Source organism: Chelonoidis abingdonii, chromosome 3 (genome assembly GCF_003597395.2).
Source record: "Chelonoidis abingdonii isolate Lonesome George chromosome 3, CheloAbing_2.0, whole genome shotgun sequence".
Classification (NCBI taxonomy): domain Eukaryota; kingdom Metazoa; phylum Chordata; order Testudines; family Testudinidae; genus Chelonoidis; species Chelonoidis abingdonii.
In genome coordinates this window covers 61,725,456-61,745,295 of record NC_133771.1, presented here as the reverse complement: position 1 = coordinate 61,745,295, position 19,840 = coordinate 61,725,456, and the positions used below count along the sequence as shown (strand labels likewise).

The window sequence follows — 19,840 nt, the reverse complement described above, 5'->3', positions numbered from 1 at the left end:
CAGTACACTTATGAAGTTTGTGGACAATACCAAGCTGGGAAGGGTTGCGAGTGCTTTGGAGGATAGGATTAAAATTCAAAATGATCTGGACAAACTGGAGAAATGGTCTGAAGTTCAGGGATTCCCAAACTTGGTTCACGGCTTGTTAAGGGTAAGCCTCTGGCGGGCCCCAAAACTCTTTGTTTAGCTCAGTGTCCGCAGGTACGGCCGCTCGCAGCTCCGGTCCTGGACAAAGCAGTGACCTGGCCCGCATCATTGGCCGGGACCAGCGAACCGCGGCCACTAGGAGCTGCGAGCAGCCACACTTCCAACACTAAGGTAAACACAGCATCTCAGGACTCCCACGGGCTTACCCTGAACAAGCTGCAAACCACGTTTGGGAAAAGTTGATGGGCCTTTGGGACTTTCAACTAATCCTCACTATTCAGGTGGCGGCAGGAGTAGGGAACGCCCATCCCACCCCACTACACTCCACTCTGCACTGCGCAGGCGTCGGAGGCCGGAGGCCTAGCCGAGGGCGGGTACCACATGACTAGCGGCGCTCTATGAGTTTGGTAGAGCCGCTCCAGCCACCTCCTGTTCCTCTCTATAGCAGCTGTGCGCTTCCGCAGGTGGCCAGCCCCAGGCGAGCGGCTTCCGCTTCCGGTGTCCTTGTTTCCCGGTGCGAGGTGAAGGGACCAGAGGCAAGATGCTGCGGAACCTGCTGGTGAGCGGGCCGGGCAGGTGGGCAGCTCGGCCCCGCGCTTCTCCGCTCCCCGGCGCAGCGTCCCCTGCCCCGGAGCCGTCCAGGCCGCGCCGCGGGCTGTTCCTGGAGCGCCTCTGGCGGAGGGCAGCGAGCGGCCTGGCGCGCCGAGGGCTGCAGGGGAGCCCTGCCCCATGTCCCTTATCGTGAGCGGCCTGGGGGCCCTGCTGACGGCCCGGGGTCCGGCGCGGCGCGCCCCGGGGAGCTGGCGGCTCGGAGGAAGGGCCTTGCTAGGGTGCAGCAGGGTCCCTTTGGCTCTTCCCTCGGCCCGTGGTGGTGTCCGCCCGACCTTGTTGTCAGCGTCAGACAGCAGGAAACGCCACAGTTGGGACGTATGCAGGCAGCCTGTTGTCTTTGCTTTTTGATCTGCAGCTGCCCGATGAGCTGACGTGAATGTTTGAGAAACAAAACCTGGGTGCAGCGCCCTGCCCCGTAGTATCACGGGCAAGACCGACTTAGCAGTGAATTTTTAATCCGTTATGATTCCAGTAGATAAAGTTTTCAAATGGTCATTCCTCCTTAGTGATGCTTAGGCACAAGTTTTTAAGGGTTAAATAGTCTTCAGTCTTAAAAGTGGGAAAGCATATATTGTCCCCTCTTTGCTTATTAATGTTAGGGTTTTCTGAGTGGCTCCATTGGTATGGGATGGGTTGCCCAGGTAAATTAAATATCTACATGAAGGTCTGTAGTGGAAAAGCTCTATCAAAAGGGAGGGAGGGTCTTGCATCATCTGCTGAAGATGGAAAGACTCTGGACATGACTCTTTTGGAAGTTCATTCTATGCGGACATCCTCTTGCATTATCTCAATCTGTCACACATTTAATTCTGAGTTTTGTAAGCTGCGTTCTCCTGGAGGAATCTTGCCATCTAGGCAGCTTATTGGTGGGGATGCACTTGCTGGGTCAAGGTCTCAAACTGCCAACTAGGGCAGACACTACAGTTAGAGAAATTGTAGCAAATAGATAAACATTTACATCACAATTAAATAGCATTGCAGCCCATGTCTTCTGACATAGGCCAGCTGTGGGTGTTTAATGAGGTAGACGTAATCTTGGTATCTTGCCTTCTCTTCTAGAGATCCTACATGTTCTTGAAGATGAGGGAATACAGGATAGATCTGAGACTTCAGGTGTATTTTGGGGGACAAGGTGCAGTTGATATTACCACTCTTTGAGCCCTGTGGGAGATAAATAATTTGAGCCATTGTAATGCTGGGCTGTCACTCCACCCCTATTATGTAAGGGGATCAGCAATGATTTGTGGTCAGTTGTCAAGGCTGGAATGGTTGAGTACCTAACTCAGAAACGGCTAAATGAATTTTGATCAGATGTTGGGCTGAGATCATTTGGAAGGTGACTTTAATAGAAAGCTGTAAGGAAGATAAAATTGTTGCAATTAGCGTAACTTTTTCTGGCAGAGCTATGGTAATTTAAATGAGATTCTAGGCTTGTAAAGGCAGCAAAGAATCCTGTGGCACCTTGTAGACTAACAGACGTTTTGGAGCATGAGCTTTCGTGGGTGAATACTCACTTCATTGGATGCATGACATGCATCCGACGAAGTGGGTATTCATCCACAAAAGCTCATGCTCCAAAACGTCTGCTAGTCTACAAGGTGCCACAGGATTCTTTGCTGCTTTTACAGATCCAGACTAACAGGGCTACCCCTCTGATACTAAGCTTGTATAGTCTCATGACTCAGCACAACAAAATGAAACTGGTCAAGACTGTTGTTTTTCTTTAGTGCTGCGGCATAAGCCTGATCTTTGGCATAGAAGAGAAGGAACAGAGGGCATGCAACTATAGCTTCTGCTTTTAACAGTTAAACAGTAATAGTTTGTTGGAATGGAAATAAAACAAACAACAAAACCCCTGAATCTCTTCCATAAAACTTGAGTCCTCCAGTTGACTAATCTTAGTATTACACATTTCCTGAGTTTCAGAAAGCTAAGACCCCCTCAGCATTGTAATTCTAGAAATATGTGTAGGCTGTAAATAGTTAGGAAAACTCTTTTTCACTTCACCGTGGATAAGTAGAAGTAAGAAGTATGCCTTTTTTAAGTACTATATGTTCTAATTGTAGGCTCTTCGGCAAATTTCCCAGAGGACCATAAGCACTGCTTCACGCAGACAGATTGCAAACAGAGTTCCGGAGAAGCAGAAGCTTTTTCAGGTATTGAATAGGCATGATCAATGTGTAATTTTATTGGAATAGAAAAGATTTTGATAGAATGTATTGATATTTTGTGCAGTTTGATTCTAGCATTTAATTAGATAATTTAGAGGCATACGTAGAGAAAAGATCTACTTTCACATTTTAAATGGGGAATAACTTGTAAAACTAATATGTTTCAAATTCACTAAGATTAGTGTTCATATTATTGAAATGCTTTGCACATAGGAGGAAAAGGTGCATCTTTTGACTTGTCAACTGTTGTACAATCTGACTGCTTAAGTGATAATGCTACATGGTTTTAAAATATATGACTTTGTTTCACTTTCTTGAAATATCCTTCTGATGGGATAAATGAAATAGTTCCAAATAGGAAAAGTGTGTTCATAGAACAGATGAAAAGTAGAAAATGTGTGGGCGAAAACAAATACTTAGGCCTCCAGGCATCTGAAAAGGTGCTTTTGGACCCACGAAAGCTTATGCCCAAATACATCTGTTAGTCTTTAAGGTGCCACCGGACTCTTCATTGTTTTTGTAAATATGTAAGTAGTGCTTATTTTGTGGATGAAAGATGCTATATTAGCATAATGTACTGATATAATTAAATGAAAGCTCCTGAGATTTGCAACTTCCAAATAACCTTATCAGAATGTAGTATCTAACTTTTGGTGCCAAAAAAAAAAAAAAGTGACTCTTTTCAAGTTATTGACTTAAAAAATATGTTGGAACATACTGGCTAGAAAGGATTCTTCAAAAATAATGAAAACTAACAGTATTTGGAAAGAATGATATGACTGCCCAGCCCTCAAAAACAAATTATTTGTAAATTTGGTAAATTTAGAATATCTAAAATAAACAACTTAAGAACAGCATGCACACAAGATTATTCATGTTCCTGTTTTTTTTTATTTCCATTAGGAGGATAATGGAATGCCAGTGCATCTTAAGGGTGGACTAGCAGATGGTTTGCTGTATAGAACCACCATGGCTCTAACAGTTTTTGGTAAGGTTTGATAGAAAACTGTATTATTAAACAGTTACATTTCTTGGGTAACCTGAAAAGTAGTTGTCTTTTAAAATGTGAATGGTAAGTCTCTTGTACAATTGTGTGCGTGTAAAGTATGTTAAATGCACTCCATAATAAGGCCAAGCAAAGTGTTAGTACAGCGTAAATTAAAAACTTTAAGCTTTGTTTCGGTTTCGACCTATCTGTTAGGAGTACTCGCCACATATAGATACAACTTCAAGTCTTTGCTTTGATCTTTTAAAATAAAGAACGCACATTATAAAATTACTCTAAAGCTGCTCCTGAAAAGAGAAGCAAAGGTAAAATGTCATTGATAAAAGCTTTTCAGTGCTTCAAGTGAAGCTTGAGTTGAGGCCCTCACTTGCTGGGAGGTTTAGGTCGGGTCTGTCTCTTAATTGGATCCTGTATACTCAAAGAATGAGATTTTGCAAAGCAAAGGCTAACTTGCAGCTCAGTTTGTATGTGTACCTTTCTGTAAACTTAATCTTTTCTCTCTTTCCATTTCAGGAACATGCTATGCTGTTTATGAGCTGTTTGTAGCTGCAATGCCCAAGAAAATGAAATGATTCCGGTTTACAAGATGCCTCCTTAATTACCATCTGCTTGTCCAATTTCATGTAATTCTTCAGGGATCTTGCTTGTCCTTGTCATAAATGGTTGATTTCATGTTTGGGATCAATATTTATTGTAACATGTTAACTGCAACCAATAAAGCAGTTTTTACATGATTTTGTGTAATTTGGGAATCTGTCAAACACAGTCTACATACGTAGAGTTCAGGTTCCGAACAATGAATGTGTATTTATTAAGTGTGACTAGCTGTGTTCATTATGATATGTGCTCTGCTTAAGCAGAACTCATCTTGCATATAAATTGCAAGAAAGGAAGAGTTCAGTAAAAAGTATAAAAGTGTCTAACTTTGATTTCTAGTTTATTTGAAGTCTAAGCTAGTAAGACCTTACAGTAATTTACAGGAAAAATAAAATCCTCTAATCAATAACTAGTTTTTAGTATGACTATCTTTGGTCAGAAATGAAGAAAATATTCAAGTTGGAAGGTTTAATTAGCCATATGTTAAGCTTTTTGGTTTTAAAATAACATGTTTAAAGTATCTAGAAACTGAGATATTGCAGGAGGAGTAGAATTTCCTATGTGTTTTAAAATAATAACAGAAAGTATCTTTTCTCTCACTGTTTCACCAAGCTAAGACAGCATCATTGAGCCTGCAAGGGAACACAGTATACCTATTATATAACGTTTTTTTTTTTGTGGTGGTGATGGCAGGAACTCTTTTCGGTTAAATTCACATCACTGGTTGGTCGTCTTGGTGCTTTTTCTTAAAAAACACTTGTTTGTCTATTTCATTAAATTCTGTAGCTTATTTCTGTGAACTTGCCCTGCTCGTGTGTATACTTGATAAGCGTTTCTTTTACTGCTGCTGAAATGAGCAGAAATTGATTCATTTTGACTTCTATAAGTCTGCTTCTAAACTGATCACAGTAAATCAAAGCGGTCAACTGTAAACTACTTGGTTCTTGTTGTCATGTTCACATCTAGAAGCAATATTGGGTTTTGGTATAGGGTAAAGCAATCTATGAATCTGAAGGAGGAAAGTCCAGCACAGTAATAGTCTCATCTCAGTTTTCCAGGTATAAATCCAGAACAGCTCTGATGACTAATGCAGCTGCAGTGGTTTTACAATAGTAGACACTTAGGACTTTGGTTACTAATGAAGTATAAATCAAAATTGTTCCCTATTGTAGTAGCACGTACACAGACACCTACCATGACAGAGAATGAATGGTGTTGGCTTCTGAGCAATGTTATAAGTGAGTGGGGCAGGACTCAACATCATGGAGGTGATTTTTTCTTTTTAAAAATGCTTTTACCTACTGCTATACTTCATTTAACAATAGAAAGGCATCATAGTGTACATAATTGCACCAGTGAGGGAACAAAACAGCATATTTTGTAGCCAGAGTCAGATAGGTGCTGTAGCTGATGGAAAAGAATTGGAATGTAATTGAACAAGGTGCATGTCATCTTGTAGGAGGAACCCTTCATAGTAAAATATCCCAGAAAAGTAACTTTTTATTTTGGGAAAAACTTCTACCCAGTCTTTTTTTTTTTTTTTTTTCCCCTCCAATTTGTAAAATATCTTTTGTTTGCCTATTCATATAAGACTGTCACACAATTAACAAATTTTAAAGACAACAAGCAAGTTTAAAGTTTTTAAACATTTCTTCTCTCCTCTTAACGAAACTAAAATGATGGCAGAACTGGGTGCCAGCCTACTTCATATTTTGTTGCAGAGCATTCTGACCATCAGACATCTCTCACTACTACCAAGTTGAAATCATGGAGTTGTAGTGCCACAGCCAAGCAATGCTACTTAGACAAGAAATAGACACTGTGTGCTCCAGAGCAATGCACAGAACAGAGAAGTGAGAAGGAATAAAATAATTTTCACATTAAGACTTCCAGGAATTTTCACATGTACACGCCTGTTATAATAAGCAGAGACTAGTGAAAACGCAACCCTAAAAATGAGTGTTGAGGGATTTGGAGGAGGAGAGGAGACTACTGTATGAGGGGGTCAAAGCATATGAAGAGAGCACAATATAGTGAAGAGAGAAGGCTAAAGGAATGGATTGACAGGAGAAGAGAGGGAGAGCCTGGTGTGCATGGCACTTGCTATGAGACAAGGTGAGCTGACTGAATGTTATCACATGATGAAGCTGCAGCACAATCATCCTTCATTCTCCCTTCATACTGAGACAGCCCTCACATTCACAACAGGAGTAGTGATGGAAATATCCTGCAGACTTGAGCTGCCCAGTGTCATGCTCTGGTGTCACTGGTAGGAAATAGAACCATTCATCCACAGTTCGTATATAGATGCCAGCCTCTGCAGATATACAACTGTAAGATACTGCTGAAAGATGTAAAGGAAGCCTTGTAGGCACCTACCATTTCTTCAGGAGACTAAACATAAGATCTACTATATCACGTCTACTACATGCAGGACTATCCCAAGCTGAAAGGATCTAGCAGACAAGGTATAACAAGATCCAGTGACTGCAAATGACAAGCTGACACATTCAGACTGAAAATAAGGTGCAATTTAACAGTGAGGATAATATTGGAACCACTCACCAAGGGTTGTCATGGATTCTTCATCACTAGCAATTTTTATATCCAGAGGATGTTTTTCTGAAAGATATGCTCTAGTTCATACAGGAATTTATTCAGGGAAGTCCTATGGTCGTGTTATACAGGAGTTGGCCAGGTCCTTTGGCCTTATAACTTAGGGTCCCTGCCCCCAAATCACTTCTCTAAACTGTCATCCTGGCATCATTATTGTTCCTTACTATTGCATGTTGCTTCAGCAGCCTCTGTCATTGAGATACAAGTGCCTTATTCTTCTCTCCCCCCATCACGTCCCAATTATGCTATATATTGAAGAGATGGAGCTGGTGCTGTATAACTGCTAAGTGAGTCAGACAAAATATGCACAAACGACCCTGATCAGTCAAATCTGACTGCAAGAAGTCATCTATGTGGGGAGAGTTCTTTGTGAGTCAGAACTAAATGTATGTTTCCAACATATATTATTGTCCATCTTTCATGCATATGTTTGCAGTCTTTTATTGATTTTTTCAGACAGTCCTGCTTAGTAAAACACCTCTTTTTGGTTAGCTTTCCTAAAGTCTGTTTGAAGCATAACACAAAACAAAACAAAAACTCCCAAAAGACAAAAAAACCCTCCAAAACAAAAAAAAGCATCTGCTGTGATCACTTATTTTTTAAAAAAGATAAACCAAAATAAATCACTTGTGCTTTGATTACAGTGTTTATTCAGCAAATCACATCGTCAATTATTTAAGGTAGCAGCTGTTTGTATCAAACACAAACTCTTACCTGTTTTGTACTCTGTAGCAAATGGGAATCCTTCCTTGAGGTAAGAAGTAAATCCTCAATTCTGTAGACCCAGCAGGGAGAGCCAACTGTCTGAGGCCTGTTCTTTTCTACAGTAACTCCTCACTTAAAGTTGTCCCGGTTACCATTGTTTTGTTATGTTGCTGATCAATTAGGGAACATGCTCATTTAAAGTTGTGCAATGCTCCCTTCTAACATCATTTGACAGCTGCCTGCTTTGTCCACTGCTTGCAGGAAGAGCAGCTATGGAGAGCTTAAGAGGGTAAAGCTGCAGTTTCTAACTGCTTGTTCCTCACAAAAACCGAAACAATAACAAAGAAACTAAGTGGCTAATATAAATGGCTCTTCTTTACTGACTCGGGGGCTAGATCTGTCAACTAGGGAAGAGCCTTAGGCCTGGTCTACCATGTGTGTGTATGTGTGAGCTAAGTCGGTCTAAGTTACACAACTTCAACTATAAAAATAGCATAGCTGAAGTTGACGTACTTAGAGCTACTCACCGTCATGTCTTCACTGGGGTAAGTTGATTTCTGATCGTCCTCTGTCAACTCCGCCTACGCTTCTCGCTCGTACCAGCGTCGACGAGAGACACGATAAATCAACCCCCCCGAATCGATTGCTCTGGAAGTAAGTGTAGAAATGCCCTTTAGAGTAAACTCTTGGCTATGGTCCATCTAAAGTTATTGGGTGGATGACTGGTGTGGGATCAACTAGTGAAGTGCTTACTCCCATGAAAGGATGTCTCTAGGACTTCCTGAGAAAGTTCACTGAAGTAATTCTGAACAGTGAGATTGTGGCAGACACCTATCTGGAGAAGGAAGAGGTGCAGAGTCCTGATCAGGCATTTCTCAGCTGCTGAGAGAGAGGGTTTCTCTGAAGAACTGTGAGTAGCCTCCATTCCTTCAGAGCACAGGGAGCTTTCATGTGCTGGCAGGTCTGGAGACTGTTTAGGTTGGCTCAAGCCCTTTTAACTGCAATTTTTTTTTAATCAATTTGATTAAAAAACAAAATGCTTCTATGTCAAGGTTCATCACAATGTGAACGTTTATTGTGGATGTCTACCCCCTTGGGAACAGACATTTATAATGGAAAGGCTGACACATATACACACACACACACACAATCTTATCTATTGCAACAGTATGATGAATGGAAATATATACTTAAAACATTTTACTGATCTCAGCTGCTCAGTGGAAAAATTACAAGCTGTGTAGGGATCAGGCCAACACTGTTATCAAGGCTTTCTCAGTTATCTCTTAGAGACAGTGAGACACATTTTGCTAATTATAGTGTGGGGTACTAATATGTGCTGTGTGGGTGGTGTGTATGTGTCCCACTGGGATCACTGCGCCACAGATCTACAGGGCAGTGCAGGAGTACCTAAGTATATTTTTTCACTTGGGCCAAAATTTTCAGAAATGGGGGCCTAAACTTATATCTGTAAGTCTGTTACTGTATATAGATATTTAAATAAATGGTCTGATTTTCAGAAGTGTCTGTTAGTCTGTAGAGCAAACTCATTAATCTCTCTCTCTAAGTGGTCTCAGTGCCACTAGATGGGACCACAACACCACACCCAGAAGGTGTGTGGGTTATACTGACACCTCTGTATAACGACAAACAGTGCTTTTATACTAAGTAGCTTAGCTCATGTCTGATCCTATACTCCTTGTTCACTCGCATAGACGTCCATAGGAATTTTAGATATGCAAGGAATGCAGACTAGAGTCCCATTCCTCTTCAGTAAGGCTGCATAGTAGTAACTGAGGACATGGCATGAAGATAATAGAGTTGCACAGGTGTTATTGAGGACATAATTAGGACTGCAGGCTCTTTATTATTGGTGATGATATATTAAAAGGAAAGACTCCAGCTTGACCCTCAGATCTCAGGCTAAGTTTGCAGAGCTGCAAACTAGGGAAAAAACAACAATATTTTTACTTTGAAACCAAGAGCGTTGTATAGGGAATCATTGAGAGATGCAGACTTCTCCAATGCCACTTTTACAAAGTCACTTTTCAGAGTAGAATTGCAAAATTTAAAAAATCCTTCTACTTCAGACTCTACTTTCTCCCAATAAACACAGTTCATTTCCGGCTGTTGTGCTCACATCTAAAGGTGGACATAGAATAACAGTCACTTAAGTTAAGTTATTAGGTCCCTACCAAATTCACGGCTATGATAAATGCGTCATGGACCGTGAAATCTGGTCTTCTGTGTGCTTTTACAGTATACTCTACAGATTTCATGGGGGAAGACCAGCGTTTCTCAAATTGGGGGTCAGTTCCAAAAGGGAGTTGCGGGGGGTTTCAAGGTTATTTTAGGGGGGTTGCAGTATCCCCACCTTTACTTCTGTGCTGCCTTCAGAGCTGGGCCGCTGGAGAGCGGCGGCTGTTGGCTTGGCACCCAGCTCTAAAGGTAGCGCCCCACCAGCAGCAGTGCAGAAGTAAGAGTAGTAATATCATACCATGCCATCCTTACTTCTGCTTTGCGTCTTCAGAGCTGGGCTCCCAGCCAGCAGCTGCCACTCTCCAGCTGCCCAGCTCTGAAGGCAATGCTGCTGCCAGCAGCAGCGCAGAAGTCAGGGTAGCAGTTCTACAATTCCCCCTACAATAACCTTGCAACCCCCCCCCCCCACCAAAACACCTTTTTGGGTTAGGACACCAACCATTACCACACTGTGAAATTTCAGATTTAAATAGCTCCAATCTTGAAATTTATGATTTTTAAAATCCTGTGATCATGAAATTGACAAAAATGGACTGTGAATTTGGTAGGGACCTAGTTATTATATACTAGCAGCCACTAGAATGTAACCCCCCCAAATGTAATGCTCTCCATAAATGTATCATGGAGGCTTTTCAGTGGTGGCCCATCAAAATACCAATATATTTTGTGTAATTAGTCCTAGGATGTTTAATGTCTGAGGCCCCTGTGTAGGCTGTTTAGCCCTATAGACCTGTGTCATGACCTGCTGATAACTATGAGACTTTGTGTCGTGTGGCTGCCCCCTGCCATTCTCTGAACCTAACTGGAGAGAAGCATATGAAAGCAGAGTCCCCCTACCTGGTCTTTTTGTAGTTTGTCCCCTCCAAGCAGTGTAACCATGGCAGTTTCATTGTGTGTACGGCCTTTTATACGCAAGGGAAGAGATGAATGGGGACAGCATTTGACCTAATGGCTTTTAAAGTTCTTTCCCACTGGACCATTAATTGTACCATATATAGGACTAGCACCCACTGTCTATGAAGAAGATATGGTTTGATCATCCACTTATATAATATATCTCTAACCATACACTTTTATAACATATCTGTAACTATCAACTCTAACACTGTGCCTCTATATCAGGGCTGCCTGTGACCTTAGCGATACCTTAGAGTATCTTTCCCATCCCTTCTGTAGATCTGCCATCACAAAATGTGTACTGAAGTTCTTGGACATCAGAATGTGAACTTATGAAAGTGAGGTTACAAATCAGTGTATCCATGTTCAGAAATTAAACCTGCATCATTTCAAGATTCTTTGTGTGTTAATATTTTGGAATTCCATATAGGGGGTAAAATATTTAAGAAATACAAAAGTTAACAAAAGCAAGGAAAACCAGTTATGATTATTATCCTTTAATCATATGTCTGATAAAAGGGGATGTGTTGGGTATAGTATATTACAATGTGCCACAAATAACAACTAGTGGCCAGTATAATTCAAGAGAAGTATGTGTCTTTTTGGATGATAAATTCTCCCCAGCAGCTTGTTGATCTCTCAGTGAACTGTCAGTTAGAGAAAAACCAGGGATCACAGTGATGGTGTTGTGGAATAATATTATGAGCTCAGACTAACTACGTGAATAAAGGGAATACATTAGAAGCAAGAGGAAGCCCAAGGACAGGGTAGGCCCACTGCTCAGTGAGGAGGGAGAAACAGTAATAGGAAACTTGGAAATGGCAGAGATGCTTAATGACTTCTTTGTTTCAGTCTTCACTGAGAAGTCTGAAGGAATGCCTAACATAGTGAATTCTAATAGGAAGGGGGTAGGTTAAGAAGATAAAATAAAAAAAGAACAAGTTAAAAATCACTTAGAAAATTTAGATGCCTGCAAGTCACCAAAGGGGCCGATGAAATGCATCGTAGAATATCAAGGAGGTAATAGAGGAGGTATCTGGCCTCTACTATTAATCTTTGGTAAAATCATAGGGCACGACAGGAGAGATTCCAGAAGACTTGGAAAAGGCAAATTAAGTGCCATCTATAAAAAGGGCAAATAAAAACAACCCAGAACTACACCAGACCAGTTAGTTTAACTTCTGTGCCAGGGAAGATAAGGGGCAAAGTCAATTAAGGAAATAATTGCGAACACTTGAAAGGTGGGTAAGAGTGAATAGGGAATAGCCAGCATGGATTTGTAAGAAAAATCATGTCAAACCAATCTGATAGCTTCTTTGTAGGATAATGAAGTCTGTGGATAAGCGGAGAAGCGGTTGATGGGTATACCTAACTTTAGTAAGGCATGTTATAATGTCTCACATGATATTCTTATCGATAAACTTAAGGCAAATACTAATTCAGCTGGGCTACGATAAGGCTGGGTGCATAACTGGCTGGATAACTGTACTACAGAAGCGTGGTTCTTAAATGGCTAACCAATCCTGCCTGGAAAGGTATAACAAGTGGGGTTCGCAAGGGTTTGTTTTGGGACCGGCTCTGTTCAATATTCTCGTCAATGACTTAGGATATTGGCATAGAAAGTACACTTATTAAGTTTGCAGATGACAACTGGGAGGGATTGGAGGACAGGGTCATAATTAAAATGATCTGGAAAAATTGAGATGGTCTGAGGTAAACAGGTAATTTTAACAAAGACAAAATCAAAGTGCTCCACTTAGAAAGGAAAATCAAGCTTTACACATACAAAATGTGGGAAAGGAAAACAGAACTGTCTAGGAAGGTAGTATGACAGAAAGGGATCTAGGGGTATAGTGGACCACAAAGCTAATATGAGGTCAAACGTGTAATCTGTTGCAAAAAAGGAAAATGATTCTGGATGCATTAAAGGTGTGTTGTGAGGCAATGACACCGGAAGTCATTTCCGCTCCTATCCTGCACTGTTTAGGCCTCAACTGAGTATTGTGTCCAGTTCTAGGACCGCATTTCAAGAAAAGATGGTGGAGAAATTGAGAGGGTCCAGAAAAAAACAAGAATGATTAAATGTCTAGAGAACATGGACCTATGAACGGAAGGCTGAAAGAATTGGGGTTTGTTTAGTTTGGAAAAGAGAAGACTGAGAGGGGAAATGATTAGCATTTTCAGGTATCTAAAGGTGCATAAAGGAGGCAAAGAAGAAAACTGTTCACCTAGCTCTAATGATAGAACAAGAAGCAATGGGCTTAAACTGCAGCAAGGGAGGTTAGGTTGGACATTAGGAACAAAGTTCCTAATGTCAGGGTTGTTAAACTGAAATAAATTGCAGGGAGGTATTGTGGAATCTCCATCTCTGGAGATATTTAAGAGTAGGTTAGATAAATGTCTATCAGGGATGGTCTAGACAGTATTTGGTCCTGCCATGAGGGCAGGAGACTGGACTCAATGACCTCTCGACGTCCCTTCCAGTCCTAGAATCTATGAATCTATGTATGGAAAAATGTATGTGAAAAATAGCTGTAGGCATAATTAAACAGAATGGGCCAGATTCATCTCTGGTCTAACTTCACTAGAGTACCAGGGATTAATGTATAGAGTTATATAAAAGGGTACATATAATTTGCTCTTTATATAAGACTCTCCTTTTCTTAGTATAAAATCTTAACATGAACAAAACCTAGCCATGACAATAGCTGAATGTAGGCAGCATAGCTGATTGTGTTAGATTTCATGAAAGGAATTTATGTGACCTTTTATGGACACAACTTTGCACACTGTGTTTTATATTTGAGCCTTGGCAGATTGACAGGTAAATGTGAAGTGCTCTTGGCTGTTATTTGTCTAGTTTACAGTCTTTCCTGCACTTCCTACGCAGGCAAAACTCCCATTGGCTTCACTGGGGCATGCTGCCTGAGTAGCAAGTGCAGGAATGAGCCTTAAAATTATAAACTGATCTCTTTGAAATAATGTAAAGGAACGTATAACTGAGTTTGGAAAACTTTTTTAATTAATGTGGAAATTGGGGGCATTCACATTTGCCATCTCATGCCCCTCGTGTTTCAATGTTAATATTAGAAAAACTATTTATTTTTGCAATGGCTGTTTAAAAAGCACAGGATCTTATAAAACTTCTCAATCCAACTAGAAATCTGGTTCCTTTCTATTAATATCTCTGGTTTTGACTGACTTGTTTAGTTTTCCATCTTTTTGTTTGTTTATCTACATGATCATTTTACATTTTCAGAATGTTACATGATGGGAAAGATTAGTTATAAAAACTAAATGGAGTTAACAGTTACTAAGGAAAATGCACCTGGCGAAAACTATCCTAAACAATGATTTCATTGCCATAGCATTCTCCTGGGACACTCTGCTTTCATATCCTGTCCAGTAAATGCTGAGATTTAAGATAGAACCAGTGCTGGAAGTTTGAGCTTGGTAATTTAAGAAGCCATTTCTCATAATGGGAGGTCAGACTAGTGCTGCCCTCTGAATTCCAGTACTGAAATGGAGGGATCTGAAATTGTCCAAATAAATAACTGCAGGTTGGAGTTTTTCTCATGTCACTGGCTGGAAATCTGCCAAGGAAGGCAGGGCCTAAAAGATATATTCTATTTTTATTTTGCATTTTATGGAACGTGTAATATTAGTTTAATGCCTAATTTACCAAGGAATATAAAAACCACTAGAAAGGAAACTGATCACATATATATTGTAAGGAATAGCTGGGAAAAGAACAGGCCTATTAAATAGGTTTTCTAAGATGGGTCATTTCTCCAGGGTTAAGGTGGTAATAAAATGTCTAACTGTATCCTTCTAATTTATTATGTACCTGCTGAAATGACTAAATTACAGAAATCCAAGCCTACCATCTTGCAGGATCAGGGTCAAACTCTGGTGTGCCATCTAACATGCATTAGGATGTATAATTTGTGTCATAACTTGAGAGACTGAAAAGACTGGACTGTTTGCATCAGAGATGAGAGGAATAAGATGGAACATTAGAAAGATACTTAACATAATGAATGACAGAAAGAGGCTAGATTGGACACTCATTCTCTCTTTATTACAATACATGAACTAGGAAACACTCAATGAAATTGAAAGAGAGTAAATTTAAGACTGATAAAAGGAAATACTTGTCCTCACAGTGCACACTTAACCTGTGGAACTCTTTGTTACAAGATATCACTGAGGCCAAGAGCTTAATAGGATTCAAAAATTGATTAGACATTTACAATGGGTAAAAAGCCTATCCAGAACCATAACAGTTAACAAGCAATGGATTAACAGTCTTTTTTTGGTCAAACTAGCATTTTTTAACATCCACTAGAAGTATAGCCAAGTATGTCTTACCCAGTAGTATTAAAACACTGGTATTTTACACAAAATACCAGTTTAAATATAGACTAAAGAAACACAATTAGCAGAAGTAGCAAAGAAGTGAAACATGAGCAAGGAATTGGTAGCATGACGGGGCATGGTAGTGTGACGGCGCATGACCCACCACAGTGACGCCTCCTGCTGTTCATCTTGGGGATTATCTCTGCAGGTTGATATGCCCTCTCCCGATGGTGCTTTGCTCGCTGTCCCAGCTGCTCTCAGACCCACATCACTCTAAGGAATGCGGCATCCTTTTCAAGTCACAACCCTCTGGCCATGTCACCTTCTGGGGGATCTACATCAACTATCTGGGCACTTCCAGAGTGGTGAGTGGGAGGGACTTGGGCCTACCAACTGCTCCAGGTCCTGGCCCAGAGACCCTCTGAATCACAGTAACCTACTGTGTTCCTTGCCTTGATTAGCCCTGCATTTCTCTGGGCCACTTCCCCATGGCCACAGCACCCTACTTTGTACCAGCAGCCTGTTCAGAGCTCCTTCTCTATTCCCCAGGTCCCTGCCTGCACTGCTCTGTCCAAGGTACTGTGGGGTTGCAGCCTAATCAGGGCACAGTTTTCTCTCCTCAAGCTCCCAGCAGTGACAGACTGACTCTGGCCCTGCAGCTCCTTTTATCTGAACCCACTGGGCCATGACTGGCTGCTCCTTGCAGCCCCTCTCTCCTATTGGCTGCTTCCCACACAGTTTCCTTAGGACTCTATTAACCCTTTGTATGCCAATGTGGGGTGAACATCTCATCATGGGGGAAATCCCTCTTGGGGTATCATAAAAAGGAAAAATGGAGATCAACCCCAATTTCACCCCCTTTTTGCAGATCACTTTTAAATAATCCCTTTGTCCTGACCACCTAAGGCCACTGTAACAGTTTCTGCATTTTATATTGCCATCCTTCTATAGTTTATTCATCTTGTATAATATCTGAGTCTTATTTCGTGAGTTCTTTGGGCATGAGTTGTTTTTGAGTTATCCATTGGTATAATGCCTAGTACAATGGGGCCCTGATTACTGATTGGGATCCTTAGGTGCTGCTTGAACAGAAATAATAATAATTAATAAAAAATGAATGTAAATACATTTCAGACAATTATATAATTGGGTTCTGTTCCTCCTCTCTCAGGACGTGAGCCTGTCACATGCTGAATGCCTCCTGTGAAGTGCTGTGCAACCTCAACTGGAAAGTGCTATGAGGATATGTGTACTGTTTTTTTAAATCTACAGGAGGAAACAAGGCAGGATGTAGGTGGATCAGTTCATAGGCAGAAGCTTCACAGTAAATCAGAGTAGCTTTAAATATAATGCTTTTTTCCTAATTCTAAAACCATTCCTTGTTTGGCATTTGAATAAATTGACCCTTTCTGTGATTCTTTGTGTCCATATAAAGCACATAACATTTACAAGCACAACTGCCAGGAAACCACCAAGTCCAAATCCACTGTGGTAGCCACACGGAAAAGATATCCAAGTTTTTATGGTGCTGAATTGCAGAATATTCTGCTTTGCATTATCCTGGCATTACAATCTGAGGGAACATGGAAAAAGTTGCCAAGAGCACCCTTCATAAAATTCCAATCAATTCAGGAGCAGCTCATGTTTTCTAATCAATCTATAGTTTCCTATATACATATTATCTCATAAAAAGACACAAACATATTATTAAAATTGTAACAATATTTATTTCAAAATGAAGTTTTTGTATCTAAATCACTAGAGTTTCTATTTATTCACTTTAAATAGCAAAGAGCAGTTTGGAGCTAGAGTGCATGATCTTAATGTGTTTAATACTTGTCCAAGAAACAAGCAGACAGGAGAGAGTTGGTAAATGTTTATGCATTTCAGAAATACCTTCTGCATCACATATTAGTTACTCAAACTGTGAAAGTACATAGCAACAGAGGAGATTAAAAATAATCATGTCATTTTACCTTCAAATGATTGCTGAATATGAAAGCACAGATTCGAAATGAAATTCTTCAATATATTGGGCTTCTAATAGCTAAAGATCTTGAGGCAAAATGAAATACATTTAAACAAAATGTTAGAGACAAGGGGTGAAATCCTGGTCTCATTGAAGTCGATGGAATTTTTGCTGTTGACATCAGTGGAGACAGATTTCACCCAACAAATTCACAGAAACTGCTTAATTAGTTGGGATAGGAAGTGAATCTCTGGTCTTGCATCTAGATCCATGTGGGCAGACTCCTGCACATGTGCGGAGTCCCATTGACTTCAAAAGGTCTCCACCCATGTGAATCCAATTGCAGAATGGGTGACCAAATTCTTTTATGTGACATTTAAAAAAATATGTCAAGTAATTTAATTTTTGTTTCTAGATACAATTACTGATATTTCATTTTATCCAGATTATTTTCATTATTCATGTATTGATTATCACAGACTTTTTGGCATCCTAATATTCAAAAGCACATTTCTGAACAATGTGGTTTCATTGTGGAAGACAGGGAAACATCTGAGATGCACTCATTTATTTTTGTTTGGAAAAATATTGCAATGTAGTTAATGATGCCCCTCTTTCTGGAACAATCGTCCTGGGGGCATACTGAATTTAGGGAGATGTCTTTGTTATGTCAATCCAGTAAAAGAATTCAAAATCCAAAACACATCACCATCAAATATTATTTCTTAAAAAAACTTGATTTTTGATCACAGAGATGAGTTTTTAAAAAACTGAACATCCTTCATACTGAAATGCTGACAGGAAACTAAAATTGAAAATCTGGATTGGGGGTTAGCAGGTCAAGAGTATTTGATAATCCATCGGTGAGGGGGAGGTATAAATTCTGGAAAGTGCATTTTAGTAATACCAGACAGTTGAATATGTTCCTAAGAGTGGTTGACTCACTTCCAATGTGTCTGGAAATATCAGTGCACTTCTTCTAAGATTTCTTTCTTTCTGAAAACTATTTATTAAGGTTAAATTGCAATAAAGTGTTAACGTACTACATTGTACATCAGTTGTTCAGGATCAGGTTAATATTAAAAGACCTTGGCTAAAGATTCTGGCTTGCCAGCTGGAGAGACCTTTTCTTCTGAGTATGCTAGAAAGGGGGACCAAATTTCTAAATGCCTATCCTCTTTTTGATGTTTTTTCTTTCTTTTTAAACAGTCTATTGAAGTCAATGGGACAAGGACAGCAGCCCATCAAACTTAAGATATTTTTGAAAAAGGTCATTCCGATCAAACCTGCCCTTTAAAGTCTTAATTGTAATTTTATTTGCACTCAGCTGCATTTTCAGGGGAAATTAAATGGAGCAAAAGTGAGTTTAAACAAATACAATGGTTCAAATTGTGCAGAGTTGTACTTCAATTAAAGGGGGCTACATAGAATGTATATCAGAGCAGATTTTGACCCATTATTGACTCACATGACATTCACCTGCCATCACTCTGCTTTGTGTGAAAGTAATTTCTATACAGAAGGCCAGCAGGCGTCCTATGCACCACTTAAGTACCACATAAATCCTCATAGTAGGGCTTAAATAGTACATAAATGGTACACAAGTCTTGAGCTGGGTTCTGTGTTGGAGTGAATGTTACCCTTTGCTTGTATGTCGCGTCCCTTTCACCACCTTTCATCTTTTTTTCTCTTTCTGTCTTTTTAGATTCTAAGCTCTTGGAACAGGGATCATGCCTTTGTGTATGTCTGCAGGATGGGCTGGTACTGGAGCCTGACGCTGAATGTGGTGGGTCTCTGGCACTACTGCAATATAAATATAAAAACTGAAAGATAGTAGTTTCTGTTTTCTTTCTCCTCTTTCTTTATGGTGAATCCTCACACCTTCTGTGAGTCATCTCAATTATCACTTGAAAAGTTTTTTTTCTCCTGCTGATGATAGCTCATCTCAATTGATTAGACTCTTCCTGTTGGTATGTATACTTCCACCTTTTCATGTTCTCTGTATGTATAAATATCTCCTGTCTGTGTGTTCCATTCTATGCATCCAAAGAAGTGAGCTGTAGCTCACGAAAACGTATGCTGAAATAAATTTGTTAGTCTCTAAGGTGCCACAAGTGCTCCTGTTCTTTTTGCGGATACAGACTAACCCGGCTGCTACTCTGAAACCTGTCATTACTACCTGAGTTTAAAAAGAATTAAATAAATTCATGGAGGATAGTTCCATCAAATGGCTATTAGCCAAGATGGTCAGAGAGACAATCCCATGCTCTGGGTGTCCCTAAATATCGGACTGCCAGATGCTAGCAAGTGACAATAGGGGATGGATCACTTGATAATTGCCCTCTAGTGTTCCTTACCCTTTGAAGCATCTGGAATTGGCCACTGTTGGAAGACAGGCCACTGGGCTAGAAGGATCATTGGTCTGACCTAGCGTGACCGTTCTTATTGTTGTCCTTCTTGACCATGTGCTTAATTTTGTAAATAATTCACAACATTTATTGC

The 19,840-nt window shown here is 40.3% G+C and overlaps 1 protein-coding gene across 1 annotated transcript; it reads left to right on the top strand.

Annotated features, from left to right (window-relative positions):
* Positions 1-597: 597 nt before the first annotated feature.
* Positions 598-4,670, top strand: COX7A2 (cytochrome c oxidase subunit 7A2). Its single transcript, XM_032788163.2, has 4 exons — positions 598-706; positions 2,826-2,915; positions 3,834-3,918; positions 4,450-4,670. Exons 1-4 carry the CDS (start codon positions 689-691, stop codon positions 4,506-4,508), a joined length of 252 nt encoding a protein of 83 aa, XP_032644054.1. The 5' UTR covers positions 598-688; the 3' UTR covers positions 4,509-4,670.
* The last annotated feature ends 15,170 nt before the right edge of the window (positions 4,671-19,840 follow it).

Excerpts from the sequence above, each read along its gene's own strand:
- COX7A2 (XM_032788163.2), top strand. Across the intron at positions 2,916-3,833 it reads AGAAGCAGAAGCTTTTTCAG|GAGGATAATGGAATGCCAGT; the intron begins GTATTGAATAGG and ends TATTTCCATTAG. Across the intron at positions 3,919-4,449 it reads CATGGCTCTAACAGTTTTTG|GAACATGCTATGCTGTTTAT; the intron begins GTAAGGTTTGAT and ends TTTCCATTTCAG.